The sequence below is a fragment of the Grampus griseus genome (assembly GCF_964374135.1).
Source record: "Grampus griseus genome assembly, chromosome: 13".
Classification (NCBI taxonomy): domain Eukaryota; kingdom Metazoa; phylum Chordata; class Mammalia; order Artiodactyla; family Delphinidae; genus Grampus; species Grampus griseus.
In genome coordinates this window covers 8777045-8798338 of record NC_139007.1, presented here as the reverse complement: position 1 = coordinate 8798338, position 21294 = coordinate 8777045, and the positions used below count along the sequence as shown (strand labels likewise).

At 35.0% G+C, this 21294-nt stretch overlaps 1 protein-coding gene across 48 annotated transcripts in view; it reads right to left on the bottom strand.

The window, feature by feature from the left end:
* Positions 1-21294, bottom strand: part of LOC309831934 (regulating synaptic membrane exocytosis protein 1) — a gene marked incomplete at both ends in the record, with an annotated part of 217497 nt that overhangs the window by 143799 nt on the left and 52404 nt on the right. For 25 of the 48 annotated variants that reach the window (XM_082669342.1, XM_082669335.1, XM_082669313.1 and 22 more), the window contains 10 exons: positions 380-505; positions 1234-1387; positions 5768-5839; positions 6976-7129; positions 7254-7425; positions 8011-8141; positions 10049-10161; positions 12183-12229; positions 15520-15643; positions 19619-19718. In XM_082669342.1, coding sequence (XP_082525468.1) covers positions 380-505; positions 1234-1387; positions 5768-5839; positions 6976-7129; positions 7254-7425; positions 8011-8141; positions 10049-10161; positions 12183-12229; positions 15520-15643; positions 19619-19718 — 1193 coding nt within the window. Of the gene's footprint in view, positions 1-379; positions 506-1233; positions 1391-5767; positions 5840-6975; positions 7130-7253; positions 7426-8010; positions 8142-10048; positions 10162-12182; positions 12230-15519; positions 15644-19618; positions 19719-21294 lie in introns of all 48 variants that reach the window. The other 23 variants (XM_082669309.1, XM_082669356.1, XM_082669354.1 and 20 more) reach the window with 1 other exon arrangement.

The window sequence follows — 21294 nt, the reverse complement described above, 5'->3', positions numbered from 1 at the left end:
AACATAATTTTATAATTACATAAATAACATCCCAAAGACTGCAACCCACAAGAAATAAAATATTTGAAAATTGCTTATGTAGACTCCTTTCTATAATTTAGGTTAGTATCTAAGTCAACAACAAACTGTACACTTAAAACTGGCTAAACATAAATTCTGATTTTTTTTAAATGCACCTTTTATGACAATATAATATTAGTCAGATATTTCCCAGAGTTGCATTTCTATTAGAATATCTTAAGAGTTGTTCCTTGGGAGAAGTTCAGTTTTGAATGATGAAATACTTTTCCTGTCTTTTGTACTATACCAAGATACCTATCATAGACGAAAACAGAGCAAAGAAGACATACAGTGTTGAGATCATAACGTGGACAAATACCTGTCTTGTTCTGATAGACACTGACTGTCCACATCTCCGGGTCTGTGACCAACTGGGCTGCAGGACACATCGTGGTGTCTGGTTGGAGAACGTGACCTTCTTGTTGGATGAATTTCATCTAAACTCCTGAAATGATTGCAAACATTTACATGCATCACAATGTACCACCTTCCCCAAACAGGCTGACAGACTAACAGGAAAGAATGGACGGTAATTGGCAAATAACTGACACGGCTTGAAAAGTGCTGGCCTCATCGCCAAATACATGTTTTAAAGGTATTTATTCTCTACCATTGCTTTGCCTGTGCTGTATTTCTCTAACCTCCTTTGTTTACTTCCATCAGAAAAGGACCACGATTTTCATCTGCATACTTAGTGAAAATTTCAGAAGTGTATTTCAGGGTGAGATGAAATACAGCACGATGTAACTTCCATTTTATATGCTTTTCCAAACATTTAAAGTGCTTCAAAGAGACAATCCCAAATTTCTTAAAAATGCATTCTGCCTCAACCTCATCATTTGTGCCACTTCTCTGCACAGGTCTAATTTATTACCATACAATTTCTCCCAACAGGAGAAAATTAACTAGCAAACAGAATACAAGACAGTTATTCAAAAACTGTGCTTGCAACATTCACTTCTTCCACTCCCTGGGAGATTACCTGAGATTAGAGAACAGAATGTTGCATAGGTTGGGTAATGAATAAAAAGGCATTTTGCCTATAAAGGATTCTGAAAAAAATAACTCGATTGACCAAACCATTATTTCATTTCTGTTAGAGTCTTGTGGCCGTTTGCACTGTATTATAATAAAGAGTACCGTCAAGGATGCTAAGCTCTTCTCGAAGCCTACCTCTGTAATGGCACATTTGGTAAACGGGAACGCGGCCTCCCCTGATCATCGCCACGATGAGGAGATACCGACCGTGATCGGTGATGCGTTGTTCTCTGCTGCTCTGGCACAGTTAATGTTGAAGGTTTGCTTTCTCTAGCACTAGACCTATAACCTACTGGCAAGAGTATACACAAACAACGAGTCAGTATTCTTCTATAGTGTCATGTGGAGACATCAAATGACATGGAAAGCGGCCATTGACCTATGAAGATAAATGCCATGCAGTCAGTATTACCAGCCTTATCGACAAAACTACTAAGTATAGGTACAGAATGTAACATACACATGCATGAGGACCGGGTACAGTTTGGCTCAAAGGTTATCATGGAGATACTCATGACAAATAGGACAGCTGATGCCTCAGACGTCAGGATGAGTTGGGATACTAGTTTACGGAATGAGTGAGTGACTTTCTTAGCAACACAAATCAAGCACTTGACAGTGAACTGTTACTCATATACAAGTCCATGCTTAGAAATTTAGTGTCTCTTCGAATGTTATTGGAATTTTTCTGCCAAAGGATAAATTATGTTAGTTGGATTTCAGATGGCTTCACTAATAAGAAAATAAAGATGCTACCATACCAATTTTAATTGACAAAGAAGAGCAGCAGGGCTTCACTATAACAAACACTGATTGTGAATTTTGAGGACCACAGATAACACTGCAATTTTCAAATGAAAATAGGGTATGGGTGGAGCTGACTATGGCAATAGTGCAGAACAAATCAACCCTCCGAAAGAAACAATTATCAAATCTACCCCAGACATCTTAAACTATTCCACAAATGTGTTAGTAACCTAACATAATTAAGTTAATACAGTTACTTAAAATTAAATTCTAAAAGTCATTCTCCCTTGAAACCAAAAGGTTTCTATGATCTCTGATTTAGTTAAGATAAAACAGCAAACCATAGTAACAGTTTAATTAATGTTTTCACAGGGTTATGGTTGCTATTATTGGAAGGAAAATAAAAAATTCTGTGGCCAAAGGAAAAATAATGATATTTACAAGTACATGAAATGTACACAACCATGAAAACATTAAGTCTAACAGGGTAGCTTGAACTGCTACTCATTTATTTACTTGACAACTCTCACATTATTTTTAAAATATGCCATGTAACATCATTATTAAAGGCAGACTAAATTCCCCAACAGTTTATTTGTTGTGATTGTATAATCTTTTGACTAAGCCTAGAATATACGGAAGGTCTTTAAACATTACATAAAGGCCAATTTGACAATATTGACATCAAAGAAGCTCAGCTATTTTGTTACTCTCTAAAAACATCGGTAAAGGACCAAATAATAGAAACATAAGTGGTATAATTTATAATTTCATTTTACGACAAAGATAAGAGCAATTCAGGTACTATTTTGAATTTCATGTAGAAAATTTCCTTGTTCAGACATACAAATATTAAGTCTAGAACGAAACCAACTAAATTCACATGTCGTGAATTTATTTCATCGTTCAATATTAAAAAATAATGGTGGCTGTTTTAAAGATAATTAATCCAAAGTCTGAATTACTTAAAACATTTTAAATTACAATTTGGTATCATTTGAAAACATCTGGTACCAATTATATTGTCATTATGGAAGGTCAGGATTGAATTGGGAACACCATTTCACGATTTCAGTGAATACTCAAGGTATATACATGGAACTTTTCCATTTGGAATAATTAATGATTCTGAAGTAATTTCTAGAGACTTTAGGCATCTTCTGTAAAAGGGTATAATTCATTTTTTTCTTGGAGATTAATGTCTTTTTTATCCTACCCTAATATGCATTCATAGGCCTTTCTCTGCTTTTTATAATAATTCATTTTTTTATATTATGTTTAGTTTACTGTTGACAACATGCACTCTGCCTTCAGAAAAAAGGTAAGAAGGAACTGCTATGTTATGCTCATTTCAATGTTTCAGTTAGTTCAAAGTTATCGGGTTGTTTTTGTTGTTGTTGTTGTTTCATTTTCTGAACTTGCAGTAATGGTCTGAAAGTTGAGGCTGCCAGACGCCTGGCCTCAGATGAGGGCATTCCGTGTGTGGTTATTTTTATTCTTCTTAAGCAGCTGAAATTACTTATTTTAAGTAACAATAAGGCTATGATAACCATAAAGGTAGTAAGATGTAGCTCTGGAGGTCTCAACTGCTTAAAGGTGGTAATACATCAAACGAGGACATAGAACCCTGTGGTCCTAGAGAAGCCAGGTATTAGGAAGTTCAAGGCCCAGCTGCGGTAGAACATCTAAATGACACTTTCCAGCTGCTTCAGCAAACGTAACCAGAAGCTTCATTGAGTGTGTTAAACACACGTAGAACTACCTGGCATCCATGCGTGAACAAATTTCTCCCTATACTGGACACTAGGAAATCTGTAATCAGCCTCTTAGAATATCTGGTAATGTATCAACACACTTGTTTATTAACTTATCCCCTCACTTTATTTTAGCTTCTTGCCCTTATTTTACTATCTTTCCTCTTCACTTAAAATGTGTTGTTTATTATATCTTTAGAAGCTACCATATATACATTTTGAATCACTGAAGGGCACCCCTAAAATATAAATAAATTCCATTATCTTCTTTATTAATTTATGAAGAAATCTCGGGAACATAAAATATTACTGATTGGCTTACGTAATTTATTAGTTCTATTCTATTAAAAGTTTGCCTCGTTACATTTTAAATGCTAAATAAAAATGGATATCATTTGAAATGACAATTCAGACACTGCTTCTCTATGGTAAAAGGATAACCCCTGATATAAACATGTATAATCATATGTTTATATCAGGATGGAATATAGATATATCTAGAATTCAGTGTTCTTTGGTGGTTCCAAACACTAACTAACACCACTGCAGTCGGTCCTATACTTCCCACTTTGGCTGTTACCCATGTGGTCTCTCAGGGAAAAAAGAAGAAACTCATCGTTTTTGTAAGTATTTGTTGAATTAGCCATTCATTCATTCATTCATTCATTCGCTATCCGGCCTCATCATAAAAATGTGAAATTTTAGGTGAATAGCCTGTGAGAACCACCCACAGAAGTAAATTCTACTCCGATGAGTAAGAAGTGACAACATTAAGACGAATTAACAGCCAAGATTCTTGTTAGAAAGGTTTGTTGACAAGACCCCTTTCCTACGAGGAATCGTCTGAATTCTACTTAAATATGCCAACGGGTACCAAGGAGAACTACCTTCCCCCTTTCAATTCCATAAAGACAATATTCTATTAAACTCTGGGTGAAAGTTTCTGGGTAGAGTGTGCCTAATTATTCTGATCCTTTTCTAAATCAACAAACTCAGAGAGCAAAACAGGAACTGTTATCCATAATGACCCACTATTATTTCAAACTCTCCCTGATGGTCTGATATCAAGGAGTAATATCTAAGTACACAGATATGCACAGAACCAGATTCATTGTTTTTAAGATATCTGCTACTTTCATACAGTGACCAAAGACAATATTTTCTCTGAGTTTCACGGAGCAAATGAAGCTTAATTTTAGGGAACTCTCCATAATTTTCTCCCAGTTTTAATGAAGTCGTATGTATCTCTCTAAATTGCGACCTCAGTCACTAGTCTTTGTAATGTCTACTGACTTTACCAAAACCATTGCCCTCAAATTAAGTGCATCCCCACCTGAGAAATTATGTAAATTAAGGGAACATCTGTCAATACTGTCCCAAAGAAATGTCTTTAAGAACTCCTATTTATATGCCCCAAGATTTTCTCTTTAATGTCTTCTTATTTGAATATCTCCCCACCCTTCATTAGTAAATAAAGGGAACAGGATTAGTGCCAAGAAAATACGTCTTCACTACTTGGTTTGACTCACTTTCTGACTAGATTCAGATGAGAAACTTAGATTTGAACTGCACAGTGTCACAAAGACTTTACTAATTTATACAATGACAAAAAGACAATGACTTCAAACGAATATTGAATCTTTCTAAAGCATTTCCTTATTTTAAAACATACAGACACATTCTGCGTATAATCAGTGCTGAGCATTTCACAAGAGCGTTAAAAGCTAAGCCATGCCACATGCAGTTTTCAACCCTGCCATGCACCTGTCTCAGTGTATTCCATGGAAGGCTACATTATTTTCAGAAACGGAGGAAGCGAAGTCATAGACATACAGTATAAACACAGGAGAATGGAATTTTTATTACAGAATTAACTCTATCCTTTCAAAAGTCATATTTTCACTTCTGCTCAGAGCATTGTGAAATGATGATTTGAACTTTGTTAGCTTCTAAGGGGGACGCTGACTAATTTAAGTGGGGATGTTAAATGAGTATTTACTAGTCCACCTCAAACTTTCTTAATAATTTGGAAGACAAGTCACCATGGAATAGTATAATCCAGACTTCTCCGTGCTCTAAATCTCCCATATGGGACCCAAGGACGTCTGGAAGCTGGCAGCAAAGCAAGCACGGAAGCACAGTGAAGCCGGCCACGTCCCCCCACGCACCTGGAGGGACCACTCCAATGGCATCATCAACCTCATAGTCTGATATGTCACTGTCACTGATTCGCTGGGACCCTGCACGACAGGAAGGCAAACAGATACCTCTGTGTCCGCTCGGGTCAGGAAATGTGGAGGACATGGTCACATTTTTTTTTAAAGCTAATTACATTCTTACTAAATACTTTCACTTTTGGTGAAGTAGAGTTGATTTACGATGTCTCAGGTGTACAGCAAAGTGATTCAGTTATACATATATGTACTACGAAGTTAATGCAGAGCTGATGTTTAAAAAAATATTCGTTATCCAAGGATAACATATTCTCAGCATCCTCATAATTACTGAAGACACATAGAAGGAAGAGGATTTCATAGAAGAGTATTTTGACTCTTCAAATTGTTTTTAATTAAGGTCTATAGCAAAGTGTATACTGTTTTCTACCCAATTATGCGCCCTCCTCTGCAGTTCAGGGAGGATGGGGCTGAGCGGAAAGGTTCAAAGAGAACTTTCTTGGCTGGAACTCTACCGAGTTCATATTATTGAAAGGGCATCAGGGCCCTTTATAAAATATTTATGTTTAGCCCTCAAAATTAGCCATCACACTGCATGAAACATTAATTTTGAGGCAATGATTGATCAGAGAAGCACTAATATGAAGTATTTAATTATATGAGGAAAACAATTTGGTTCCAGATTACCAAAATGAAGCTTCTAAGTTTCATCTGTTCAATAAGAGATTTTGTCATTAATTCAAAAATTAATAAGTACAGAAAAAAAATGTGTTTTCCCCAATCACCAGATGAACAACAGCAAACACACTTTACAATGCTTTTGAAAACTTGTTTCTCACAAATAACAACACTAAAAATATCCAGGAATTATACTGTTATTAAGATGTTCTATGCAGCAACCCACCAATAATGACAAAAATTACCCCATCAGTCAACCAATGAACAGCTCCATCAGGACTGGGCAAAGAATTATATTTGAGAATTTTTAAGCTTTCAGCTGTGGAATTACTCCACTGTACTGTATATATTACTTTCATTGGGAAAATGCAGAAAATGGTTTTGCCAAGCCTCTTTATATAGATGACTGATTATTCAATATTTCGATCTCTAATGAACATTTGAAAAAACACCCTGAATGTTCATCTCGGATTCGATCATAACGACACAATTACTTCTGGTAACTGAAAAGAGCCTTAACCTACTTTGCAGCTTTTTGCTGGCGCTCTCCCCGTGGACGTGTCGCCGTGGCATGAAGGGTGATGGCTGAGGCAGAGGTAGTGAGGATTCATCATGAGTCTGAAGTTTATACCAATGAGGCTCATCATCTAGAAGCGCCGTCTCCAACTCTATGAGGATCTGAAAGGGCAGCTCTCGGGTTAGATCAAGCACCGTTCCCCAAATATAATAAAAGCAGCCATAAAAATGCACATCACAGAAGCCTCGTGAGGCGTCTGACCCGGATCTTCACGACACCCCTCACCTCTCCAAGGAATTCACTCTCCTCTTCTTGCACCCTGGGCTGGTCCCACACGGTTATTTCCAACATCCGTTCTCTGAAATCTCTACGATGCACATGTGAATACACAAAAGTCTGGTTCCATTTTGGCTCTAGTACTTTCTTTACTGTTTTGGTTCGCCTTTTACTTTTATCACTAAAAAATAAGTATGTTTTGTCAATGAAAAAGCAAACGCAAGTATATGCTGCCACCTACTGTAGTTCCATGCAGCGCTGCTCTTGGGATGTTTACTCTCTTTCATTCATAACTTTTAATATACAAGTCTGAAAAGACTATCGAGTTTAATAAGATTCTAGTTTTAACTACAATGTAGGCAGTAGTTACGATTATAGAAATTATAGAAACGCATACACAAAGGTACATTCTAAATGATGTGGCTGTCAAAGACTAATAGATGTGGAAACAAGGTAATGGACAATTTTAAAATTGGCAGATTATTTTAAAGAAACACAAGGCTTGAGGGAATTTCTTTTAGGGATAATATAGTTTATTCCCTCATAGAGAAGTATCTATTACATTTTAAAGCTATAACACAGGTGTATGCATATGTGCAAATTCATCAAAATATATATATATATAAAGTATGTGGAATTTTTGGTATGTCAATTCTACCTCGATAAAGCTTTAAAACATATACGAAACCGTATCCCAAGAGAGGAAATTCTACTTTTTTCTAATTAGCAAAGATTTTTGCATACTTTTTCTAAAATTATTCCATACCTTCTATCTGGAAGAAAATACATTTTTACATAGGGATTCCTGGGACGCCCATCTACTCTTGGGGGTAGATCTGTTGCTTGCAGAACATTTACAATCAGCTGGTGGCCCACTTTGTCATACCACAGCTTCACCTAAGAGCAATGAAGAAAGAAATTAGCATTTGTAAAAATCATGAGGCATTATAATTTCACAAAAAATACTAAAATTATTCTTGAAGAAGGAAATTTCAAATTGCAAAATACAACTGAATTATAGATATTATTTCTGCAAAGAATACCAACTTGAAAGCATAACCATTTTAGAACTTGACTTTTCACGCATTTTAAGTGTGACTTACAAGAGGCGGGCCTGCAGTGTTGATTTATAGTCTCTTATATCATGCGATGGAATAAAACTAATGATAAAATTTTTAGAAAAGACTAAGGGAAGAGGGGGGGATATTGAAATAATTGTCCTTGTTTTTAAATGCTAAATGCCAAGTGTTTGGTGATTATACGTATCTTAATAATGATTATAGCATGACTAAATGCATCCTGCAGCGCCAGCTGTAGTTGAAATAAAATGTTTGATGTTGGGAAGAATATACGCAGGTAACTTGGAAGACATCAGGAAACGCATTTGCTGTATGCCTCTGTACACCAGGTACTGCTGTTTTCTGGAATTTTTTTCTTATTTAATTTTTATAATTAACCTATTACAGATAACTTTTCATGAGAGACGTGGAAAGGAGCAAAGGAAGGTACAATGCGTAAATGCCTTTAAACCAAGCGAAGGCCAAATGGTATTTCTCCTACGATACAAGATACCTCAATAACAAAATCCAGGAACATGGCACACTGAAATATTACCTGCAAACTCCTAATGCAGTCAGTGCAGTATTTGTGCTGGCAGGGGACAATGTTAACTTTAATTTTTTTTTTTAATTTAGAAGTTAGTTTTGGGCTTATGGTTAAGTAAGAATTATGATCATGCGTTGTTTAATAGGTATAGATCAGAATACATTTAAGAGTCATTAGAACAAAATAAGCTAATTTAACATGGGAGTAGTAAGGGGCAGGTTAAGAATTCAAACCCGGATCTGTATCAGTCCATACCTCTGTTCCTAATTAATACCAGAGGTGTGTTGTTCATAAACCTGAAATAGGTGGAGTGCATGAGAGATTCCCACACACACACTGAAATAAAAAAGACGGCAGGGCAGATAAAATAGCACAGGGACTAGACAAAGATCTTTAACCTACTAAAAACAGAAGCTAAAACCAGGAAGCATTTCAAAAATCACAGCAAACTTACAGTTATCTTCTTTGTTTAATTAAAACTAAGAGAAGAGCAGCAAAAACAGACTATAGAAATTCACACATTACCGAAGTAGCACATGATCAACTATTTATAGAACAATGTGAAGCAAGATTTTCTTTTAGTTATTAACACAAATGTCCCGTGTTCTACCATAATCTGAAGAAATGTAGCTTTTCCTAATAACTAGCCATGTTTTCTTTACTCCAGCTTTTTCCAGATCACATATAAAACAACAGTGAAGAAAACTGTAGCTTTTTCACACTAGTATCAGCAACCAAAGTTTCATCAAATGTCTTAAGAAGTTAAAAAAAAATCTTAAATTTAAGTTTCTCAGGATCCAGGCTCAAGAGGTTGTTAAGTAAACAGCCCATGACTCTCTAGGTTTATTACATCTAACCAACTACTTACCTTAGAAACTTTTATACAGCACACAAAAAATAACTGATACTTTATTATTTCATGTTATCATTTATCACTTACTGTTCAGAACATCTGGCACTATAGGCATTCAATAAATATTCCATAAAATTCAATAAAATTTTTAAATTCAATAAATATTTCCAGATATATGAGTAAAAGAACAATCTAATAATAAATTAATGAAAACTGATGAAGTAGATTATGCTGTTAAATGACTCGGACCGTATCACAGCCTTCAAAGAAAGCCACACATTTTAAAGACAGACTCAGAACAGGGAGCTTATACTAATGGTCTCCAACATGTACCAAAGACACATACAGAAAGTTGTCCTGGTAAGACTTGTGGCGCATCTTTGAGAGCTCCAGGGCTTGTTGGAGAAATTACAGAAATGGAAGGCCTTTCCATCTTCTGAGATTCAAAGGAACTAGAACCTAAAATGAGAAAAAAAAATCAAGTACTTTTTAGTAACATATTTGTAACCTATGTGTGGAGAATACATATTTTTCACGAAATGTTAAATGCATCTGTTACTGGTATAAAACCATAATTCAATGGCGTCCATAAGAGTAGGACCTACTATCAGTGGGATAGTCCTAGAAAGTTATCATCGTGCTTTCTTTGGTTAATTGTCTATTTTAAAGGTATTTAAAGTGATATAGTCAAATACTGTATTTATTTGCTCCACTCTGTAAGTACTGACTTTCTGCGTTTCTAGAGGGTATTGACCTGTGTATGTTCCTGTACAGCCTCGCATACAGTTAAAGGTTTCATGCTATCAGTGATAAGAAAGATGGTACCCGTTGTGTTAATTATCTTAGGATCATCTACTATGAACTGTCCTCACTGAAATTAAAATGAATGCACATATCATATAATTTATGAGCTGCGTGTAAGCCTAGATAGAATTCATCACTGTTTTAAAATACGATTTACATCTCTTTTGATTTTGATCTTACAGACCAATCTCCTGTCTGAGGATGCTGTCTAGTGATTCATGCGTGGAGGAGGGAGGCTGGCTCCCCACTCAGCCCCTCAGGAGGCTCTTCTCCCCCATTTTAAATGAAAGTCCTCTCTTCCCGGGTCACTGATAAAGTGTCCACAACCAGCAATATGGATGTCTGCAGAATGCTATTACTCCAGCAAGTATAACCTTGAACCTACAGCTATTCAAAACTTAGCTTTATTGAGAAAACACTATTTATGGACCATTTCCCAAGAGTATGTCATCCACATTTTTTTCCATACATGCAACTTACGTTTAAATTAAATCAGCGTCATTCTGTACCTTCTGAAGACTTTTAACTAGACGAAACAGTGCTATAAAATTCTTTATTACTATGTCTTTTCTATGAAGTATTCTTAGGATAATTTTATTCTTCGGTCTCAGTACAATGACACTGTTGCTTCTAATAGTCAGTATGTTTCTAATATACCAGTTTTTTTCCTTTTAAATAACATCAACACTATAAATTATGCAATTGGTTCCATTTCCCTCTTTATATTAGAAAACTCAAAACCAAATCTGGTCTCATGTCTAGTAGGTATGCAGAATATGATGCTATGCATTTGATTTACTAACCTAATCTCCACTTCCTTGTTTATCCCATCCATATATTTTCTATCTTCTTATAACCATCACTTGTTTTCCCCTTAGATCACCTTGTATTTTCTATTCCTATAAGCTGGGTTACATAATAAGCAAACCCAAGTATAATTAATTTAACTCCCATCCAATGCAAGGTAAACATTTGAGTTACTTCCACATTTTTTTTGAGGTACGCGGGCCTGTCACTGTTGTGGCCTCTCCTGTTGCGGAGCACAGGCTCCGGACGCGCAGGCTCAGCGGCCATGGCTCACGGGCCCAGCCGCTCCGCGGCACGTGGGATCTTCCTGGACCGGGGCACGAACCTGCGTCCCCTGCATCGGCAGGCGGACTCTCAACCACTGCGCCACCAGGGAAGCCCCATCATCTTCTTTTATCTGGAGTCCCTTTAATGCCCATGTAGATAACTCAACCCTCTAGCCACAGTCCCCTGGCCCTTTATTTCCACTGAAATCCCCCTCTACTCCACCCACTCACTTCCATGATCATATCTGACACCGTTACGTTGTATTAGAATTATTTATGTGCCTGTTTCCTTCACTGTTCATGACACTGAGCCAATTTCCAATCAACCTGAATAATCCAGTATCACAATGCATTTTCATGTACAGCAAATAGAACTGTTAGTATATTAATTTTGCTCTGTGCATCCTGACTGCTATGATGCAGAAGGTTATTGCCAATAAAGACTTTTGAACTTTTGATAGACACCCCCCCCCCCACACACACACACAAAGAGCAGAAAGAGAAAAATCTTAAAGCAGAACTCCTTTGGGTTTCTCATGACTGCCATGATTGCCAACTCATTTACATCATATAACTAAAGGAGACAGTAAATCTTATACTCACTGGACTCCAGTGGAGGATGGGAGCTCTCAGGAATCCGTGGAATGTCACTAAAAGAAACAGGGTATGGTGAAAATCCCGTTAGCTTAAGCCACCCTGTCTGAGGCAATCACAGCCACACTTTATCTCAGTGGTGTGGAAAACCCTTCTGGGTCTTTACAGGTGTGGAAATGGACGGGAGTTACCATAAAGGCAATTTCTAATGTGCATGAATGTCAAACACCACACACACAAAAAAAACTGCAGGAAAAATAAGTTTTTATACATTTAATAGCAAAACACTTTAACATGACAACAATCAGAATAATATTGTGGCTAAAATCACCACAATATTTTTACTACCAAAACAGCAGGTTTTGGAAATAAAAAATGTCAAAGGCAATATTTTATTTCAATTCTAGAAAATCAAAATGACACATATTTTACAAATCAGTAATATGCTTTACAAACACATCTGAAAGAGTTTACTGAATGAAAGGGAGGGAAACATCTCTTGATAATAAAATAATATGGTGAATATCATGGGCAAAGTTAAAAAATGAAAAGGATGGATTGCTTTGGAAATTAAAAATGGTTCAAGCTTGCAACAGAAAAGCCAAAATATTTTATATATGTGTATATATAATTAATATACACATATATAACCCTATACAGAGATTCATATTTCTATGCTGAAGTTAGCTAAATATATGGCCATTTACTAGATGATTAGAAAGTGACTTGTAAGAACACCCACTCCTGACACACTCACAAATTGTTCTGAATAAATATTTAATATGACCTCAGCTTCACCCATTATCCACTGTGGGCTTAGAACCCTAGACCAGCTTAGTTTGGAAATTATACTGTAGTAAACTATTTAACCTCTGTTTTCCAAGATATTTTAGTATCAATGTAAGGAGATTAACAATATGCAAATATTAACAGACAAATTAAAGCAGACTGGAGTTAGCTAGTCCCAATAAAATTATCAGAATATTATTTAAGAATTTCTAACCACTTACCTTGTGAACTAACTTCACTTTGCACTTTTGGGGAGAATTGAAACAAAACTCATTTTCTGTTTGATGATTTTCCTGACTCTTCATTTTCACTTTTTTGTGCAAAGTAATTCTCCTAATCACCTACAATTTATACTTCTTACAAATGACAATTCACCCTGTGTTGTGTATTTTATAAATACGTTTTATTATATATTTATGTACAACTAATAATTCGTATGAAATATATATTTTATGTAATAATTAGACTACTTTTCAATACCTAAGACACAAGAAACCAACTATTTATCTTCTGCTACCTTCTCCTGAATTCATCGAGGCAAATAAAATTCAATTCTTAAAAATCTAGAAACGATATTTTTTGGATAGTACAACTTCTTTGAAAATCAGCCTCAAAGTCAGTTATGAAAATTAAATTTGGAGCTCCAAAACCAGACACAAGCTTTGAATTTTATGTGTCTGTGAAAGAAGAATTGTGGAGAAGTCGTAAAAAAATTTTTTAATTGATTTTGAATTAAAATAGATTTAATGTTCATTGCTTCAGTAATATTCTAATGCATAAATGTCCACTTGACATTTACACAAACCTTCTTATATTGTTCTGCTCACACACAAGGTGGTAAAATAGTTTTAATAACAATTATAAGCATAAAGGTAGGTTGGCAAAAGAGGGCGGTACCTCAGGACGGCTGATGTCTGTTGGACCATGCTGGTCAATGAGCATGTAAATTACATTTGGAATGCTTCTTGGAATCTCTAGCCCACAAAACTATGACTAAATATCTGCTTTCTGCTTTAAATTAATTACACAACTACATTAAACAATTATTAAATATAGCTAGAATTATTCTTCCACGATTCTAATCATTTCCCTATTAACTGGAAAGTTGATGCTAGATTGATTTTTATTTAAATATAAGCTTCATATTCCCATATTCCTCTGAATTCCACAATCCAAGACAGTTTAGGTGTGGCTATGCAAATAATACTTTTAAAATTAATTTTGCACAACACTAAATATAATGAAAGTGTTATTCCAGTCCACTTTAATTGTCTGTTAGTTCTTTTATTTTTAAGTCATCATGAATCAATGGCGTTTTAGCTGATTACTTTTAAAACCACTATATATTTGAAAGTATTTGGCAATGTGCACGATGGTTGATTTTAAATTTTGTTTTTTATACTTTTGATTCATTTTCCAATTTACTTACCTCTTTTCCAGCCTCATATTTACCTCAGCACTAAAACACGTCATGTAAAACTAGCATAAATTATATAGTGTCACTATTTTTAATAAATCTGCATGGAAATGTACAATACTTCTGCAAATGCCTTCAATATTTACTCTTAATAATCACCACTTAAAATTGGTTATAAGTTTGCCTTTATTTTAGAGTTGTGTATATATATTTTTCTTTGGAATATATGATCATACAGTTTCAGTTCTTTGAGAATTAGGATAATTATATTTTCTGGTATGTTTTGCATTGACATATATCCATGAGAACAACAAAAATTTAAGGTTACTAACTCTTCCAGCATAAAAAGTCTTGAATTAATGGCTCTATAATATTTTAGAGAATACAAAAAAGGGAATAATTTCCAAAAATGTACTCAAACATTAAGCCAACTATAATGAGACAGTTCAAAATGCCTTCCAAAAGATTACAGACAGGCAAAATGAATGTTCTGGACTCTGTGGACTTGTTATGAGAATCTACCAATATGGGAACTCTATACACAGAGAAAATATCCCATTGGCTGTAGATAATTAAATTATGCTGAATACTGGAGTTTCAAAAATATCATACCAATTATTATGGCCAATTAAAATGTTTAAATATTTCAAACTTGCTTGATTTTAAATAAAATCTGGAACTACCCATGGGTAAAGATATAGAAAAAATATTCCATTCTTAGTAGAATAATAAAAAGTGCATGTAGACGTATGAAATGATTACTATTTTAAATATCACAAGAAGATGAGTTTGTTAGTGACTCCCTTTAAGGAAATACTATAATAGTTTAGAATTAATAAAAATAAGTAGTTCTACCATTAAAATAAAATATTTTTACTTTATAGTCCACTTCTGAAAAATACAGATCAATACTTTTTGATACTAAAATTGTTAAATTCTGGAGCTTCTAAAATGTAGTGAAGAAAATTCAGTATTCAAGTTTAAAAATTAAGAGATTTAAAAATTCTAAAATGTATGCCCATATTTGAAGAAAAAACTATCCATGTTAACATGTACTGTATGAATGTATAAACTTCTTTTAAAAACCCTGCTAATACATGTAATTTACTAAACTTAAGAAGTAAGTTTTTTTAGCCTTACCCAATAGGCCTTGAAACAATAATTTCAACTTGAGGTTCTGATTTTGATTCTAAAATAATGTTGTAAACTTCTTCATTTGTAGCTCCCGGCAGGGGTTTACCATTCCATTCTAGAACTTCATCCCCTTGAATTTAAAAAAAAGGGTATTTTTTTACCTTATATATTCTGTTTATTTTTATCTTTTCTTGTTTTTTTTTAACAAAGAAATGCAAAACATATACAAATAATTTAATTGTCTAGGCTCTGCTCTTGAAAGCAAATTGATTGCCATATAATGGCAGCTAAATGGTTCTTCTAGACACTTTTTTTCTTCTTCTTCTTTTTTTTTTTTTTTTTTCCTTTTTCTTTCCCCAATAGAATATTACTGGTCACTGGAAACAGCACAATACAATCTACCTTTATCTTTTGAGAAATACCAGAAATCATATAAAAATCATCTCATGCTATGGGATGGAATTAGCACAGCTCATTTGGAAACATTAAAAAATAATAATTAGCAGCATGCCCTCCATATAATAAATGTAGGCGGCTCTATACATGAAAGATTATTAAACGCTGCATAAATCCTGCTTTACTTTTAGTAGAAACAGCAGTTAACATTTGTTAGCATGAATTTCCCAACTATAAGTCATGTTCCATTGCCTTCTCCAGATGCACAACAGAATAAAAATGCATGAAAGGATTTGAATTCATACCCAGAGGGTAACGCAAGGAGCTATATGGCAAGTTACAAAGCAAGCAGATGTAAAACTGTTGCATGACAGTTAACCCACTTCCAGATGTTCATAACACACACGTTCTATACATAATACATATTGTGAGCATTAAAGTAAAATTAGAAAATACGTTTAAAGTAATAAAACTACAGTGCTTATTAAGTTGTTAGATAACTGAAGAGTCATCAAGGAGAGTGCTACGATGTGAAAATACACAATGCAAACAACCTATTATGTTAACTAGAGTTTTCACCAAAGACCATTTGGGAACAATTATTTATTTTCATAAATATTTAGAGCAGTTTTAGGTCTCAAATGCCTCTGCCCAGTATCCTTCAAGTGACAACGGAGGCTCAGCTGAAATATCCCAGCCTCAGTGATACTTTGGAGTGTCTTAGTTTTTTTTCTTATGTTTCTGCTTATTTTGTTGTTCTCAGTGCCTATAACACTTTAGTAGCAAAGGAAATGTGTGGCAAACTAATGGATCAATATCATCATTGTACGTTTTAAAGCTAACGATAAATATGGAATTGTTTCGTTTTTAGCTATGCCTTTAAAAAAAAGTAGAAAAGTTTTGTTTTCCTAGGATTATTTAAAGTAATCCCCCCCCTCAAGTGTTTGCTTACTCAGAAGTAAAAAAGCAAATATTTGAAAAGCATATAATGCTGCTTTGGTATGAGAAAAGAGTATGGTTAGTACCAGTAGTTAAATCACTTCTGATCGTTTGATCTAAGATGTTACCTAGCAGTTTTTCAAAAAGGCAACAAATACACTTCACTATATTAAAAAATAATAATACATATTTAAAATATATTTGCAGTCTTTTAAATTTATTGACCAAGAAAAGAAATAAAGTTTACAGCACGTGAATGTATACATGTATGTGTGTGTACGAAAATATATTTTCTAAAACAATACTTACCCTGATATTTTCTATTCTACCATGTTCTTTTTGTTTTTCTAAATAATGGATGCAACCCATTACATCAACTTTGCTACCCAGTAATGTGCTGCAATGAACATTTTGCAAAAGCACCGCACTATAAAATTCTTCTATTTATAGCCAGCAACCTGGAAGCATAACTTCCAATATCAAATTAACTTAATGCATGTATTTAATTATTTATAAATCAAGAACTCCTAAACTAGACGGTGGTTTCCTTAACAATATTTATTTATATCTGAGTCCTCTTTTCAGGCAGGGATGTAGATGATAAGGATACAAAGATAAAAGAGACTTTCTCCTGTCCTTAAATTTGGTGGAGGAGAAATACAGAAATGAATACCTTTAATCAAATGTTACAGGCAATGATAGGAATTCATCTGAGGAACAGAAGGAATGCCAGGGAGGAAGTTATTAGTTACTGCTCAGGGGAGATGTCAGGAAACCCTTGAGAACTAAAGCAACTTGACGTGGGCTTTGAAGCATGGTGAGGACTTCAACAGGCAGATCACAAGAGCAGCAAAGCCACCACGGACACGAGAGGCACTGGCCAGGTCCTGGAGGTGGAAACAGCTGCCTGGGTGGACCACCATGGCTGGGGATGAGACGACTGGTAAGGAGGTGGCTGGAAGTTGGGGGTAAACTACAGAGCTTTGACCTGAGCAGATGGTGCCTGAGAGACACTGAGGGGTCTTATTAAGGAGAGTGTCAGTGCCAAGTTTGTGGTTTGATCATTACGTCAAGCAGTGGAGCAGGGCACAGACTTAGGGGAACAGCAGTAGAAAAAGCTACAGCAAGACTGCAAATGCTAAGGTCAATTCGTGGGCTGCAAAGGTCACGCTAATAAAAAACAAACAAACTGTACTTTTAAAGGTCAATGCTGTTTATATGCAAACAGAAGGAAAGTAGTTCCTAAATAATAATGTAAATCAAACAGGATATATTATCTAATTTTTAAAAATATGTTTTTCAGTTACATCAATTGCTTCACGTGAAAAGTACACTTATATGTTTTATAGTTATTTAAGTGGAGCTTCTGACGTTTTAAAGTTTCTCAGACTCTAGGCACATAAGGGTGTTAAGTGAAAATCACTACGAGGGATATATAATATAGAAAAACCCCTTCACTGACTTTCTTAAGAAATTGTCTATTAAAACACAAAGAAAAAACCCAAAAGATATCATGTTTATAATCTGATCTGCAAGTTCAGATTTCTGTAGCTAAAGGTATTTTACACTTGAGTAGGCAACAAGGGACTCATACTTTTCAAGGCTTCTTTTCAAGTCATTAAACAAGCAAAGACTCAGGTTATTGACACAGTCACTCCTGATTGAGTTGTTTTCTTATGGAATCATAAATAGTCCCCGATAAGAAACAATAGTGTACAGTACACATCTTCAAAGCTGTGTCTATAGCAGATGGAGAAAAATCCCTCATTTGTTTTTTCTCCACGTACGATACCTGGAGAGCATGTCTCTATCGAAGAAAAAAATCTAAATGATTTTGAACTGACATCCTGATAACTACAACAAAAATGTCCTTAACAGTCATAGAATATTTTTATAAAGGTCTCAATAATTATAACCTTATGGTATAAAAACTGAAAACACAGTCGAAATAGAAACGTTCTCTTTCCATGTGCTACAGGTTATTAATCCTCACTTCGACAGGTCAGCCTACTCTGTTTTCTCTGTAACTGTCTGGCAAATGGGTGAGCAGACACTCTCACCAAAAGATTCTACTAAACTCTGAAGTACAGCAAACTGGAGACAATATGTTAATATGATTTTTACTAAAATGAAAAAAAACAGTTTATTGAAAATAAATTTTAAAGTATGTTGCTACTAAGTATGGTATGTTTCAATATATTAAATGATTTTATTATGTCATATTAAGGTTACAAAGTAACATAATGTAAATTTCCAAATACCAAGAAGTAGCACATCTGCATGAATACAATCTAGGTCACATTTAAATTAACAAATAATATATTACATAATCTGTGTAAGAAATGTGATTATGATTACATTTTATTAAAATCACTGGTACTGAATAAGTGTTTGGGGACCACTATGAAGAACTTTAATAATTACTATGGCTTATAAAATAAAGGACTAAATAGTGATGTTATCTTTTGCACAGGCTAAACTGTTTTGGATTTTTGTAGCAACATTAGGAAGCCATCTACGAAAATTAGTAATCCTTCAGCATTTTGTGTCTATATATTTTTACGTAAATAATAAGATTCCTACTCATTTTCTCCAAACTGCCATTGAGGTATAGTTACCTATTTTTGCAGTTAGTTAAGTATCCGTATCAGGAAACAAATCTGTATGCATGCATTAAAATTAGTTATTTACTTATGCATAACTTACCCAAAGTTGAAAACCACCATGCACAGAGCACACATTACTTAACTGTTTAAAAGTGAAACTTTACCTGCTCTCAAGTGTCCAACTACATCTGCGAGGCTACCCTTCTTTACTTTGGTGATGAAAGCACCGAGGCGTCCTACGTCAGTCATTTTCCCTCCAACAACCTGGGTAATTATAAATTTGTAAGTTCCCAAGACTCACACTGAGACATACGTTTCTTTGTTTGAGGAATTAATCCTACAGCTTTTGTGAGGTGTTTAGGGTGGGGTGCAGGAACAGAAATGAAGTGCAATCCATTTGTGGTCAAAGGAGCCTGCACCAGGGACAACGCACTCCCAAAAGACGAGGTCTCCCCCTCTCACCATCAGACAGCAGGTGTTTGACACAGTTGACTAACTGGGATTTATTTTTTCTTTACCCTCTAAATTCACTTGAATTTCTACACTCAGATCATGTCCCAATGTGACGTGAGATGTTGATCTCTTTTGTACGTTTTTAGTAGAATGTAGGTCTAAGACAAAGACTGGGGATTTAAACCGAGAACAGGTCTCTTTGGGGAAGCAGTTCACCGTGGTCCAGAGTAATAGCCTAAGTTGATCTCAGCTCCTGACCACCCGAATGACCTCCTCATCTGAAATATCAATACATATAGGATCCAATCGAACTCTCCAAGTCTGAGTTCTATCACTGAATAATTAACACGCTCACCTGGATTTTCCTCCATAACTAAAATTAAACACATCGGAAAGTTTCTAAGTTTAATTTCTCCCAATGCAGGGGCTCAATGTGTATAATTAAAAATGGGAGGGATAATGTCAAAAGTTCAGGTTGATCCATACTCTTAGGGTCACGCCCAATAGTGGAAGTGATCAGAATTATTTCATAGCAGGAGAAACTAATGATAATAATTAATAAGGTGACATTAACTGAATAACAAATTTTTAGTTGGATTAATAGTTGATGGTTTTGAAGAGGTTAAACTAGCATCCAACTATAATACAATCTCTTGGTAAATAATAATTTTAAAGCAACATCTTTTTTTTTTTTTTTTTTTGGTACGTGGGCCTCTCACTGTTGTGGATTCTCCTGTTGCAGAGCACAGGCTCCGGACGCGCAGGCTCAGCGGCCATGGCTCACGGGCCCAGCCGCTCCGCGGCATGTGGGGTCCTGCTGGACCGGGGCATGAACCTGTGTCCCCTGCATTGGCAGGCGGACCCTCAACCACTGCGCCACCAAGGAAGCCCAAAGCAACATCTTTAAATGTTTCTTTAAGTTTACGGAAGCAAATGAAACCATGTGACAACACTCGTACACATGCACACACATAAGAAAACAAAATGTATATATATGTTTTTTCTTACCGAAATTACATCTTTGTAATTTGTTAGTTTTTTAAAGATTATATCTGTTAGAAGTCAGGTAATATTTGTAAAAGATACATTTTACTCTTTTGGTATTACCATAAATTGTATTGCACTTAGGAAACAATCTCTTTAATAATGTTTGGTGTTGTTTGTCAGGATATAATAAAATTATAATGTCCACATTATTTAACTTTACTACTTTCCATTAAAACCATTTTAATGTAAAAATTGTCCTTGAACTTTATATTCAGAGAAAAATTATTTCATTTTCCTGTATTTTATTGCAGCTTCCTAAGACATCTGTATGCCATTTTAGCAAATGATTCTAAATTATTACCCCAATAAAAGTACTGAATATACCATAAGACATCAATAT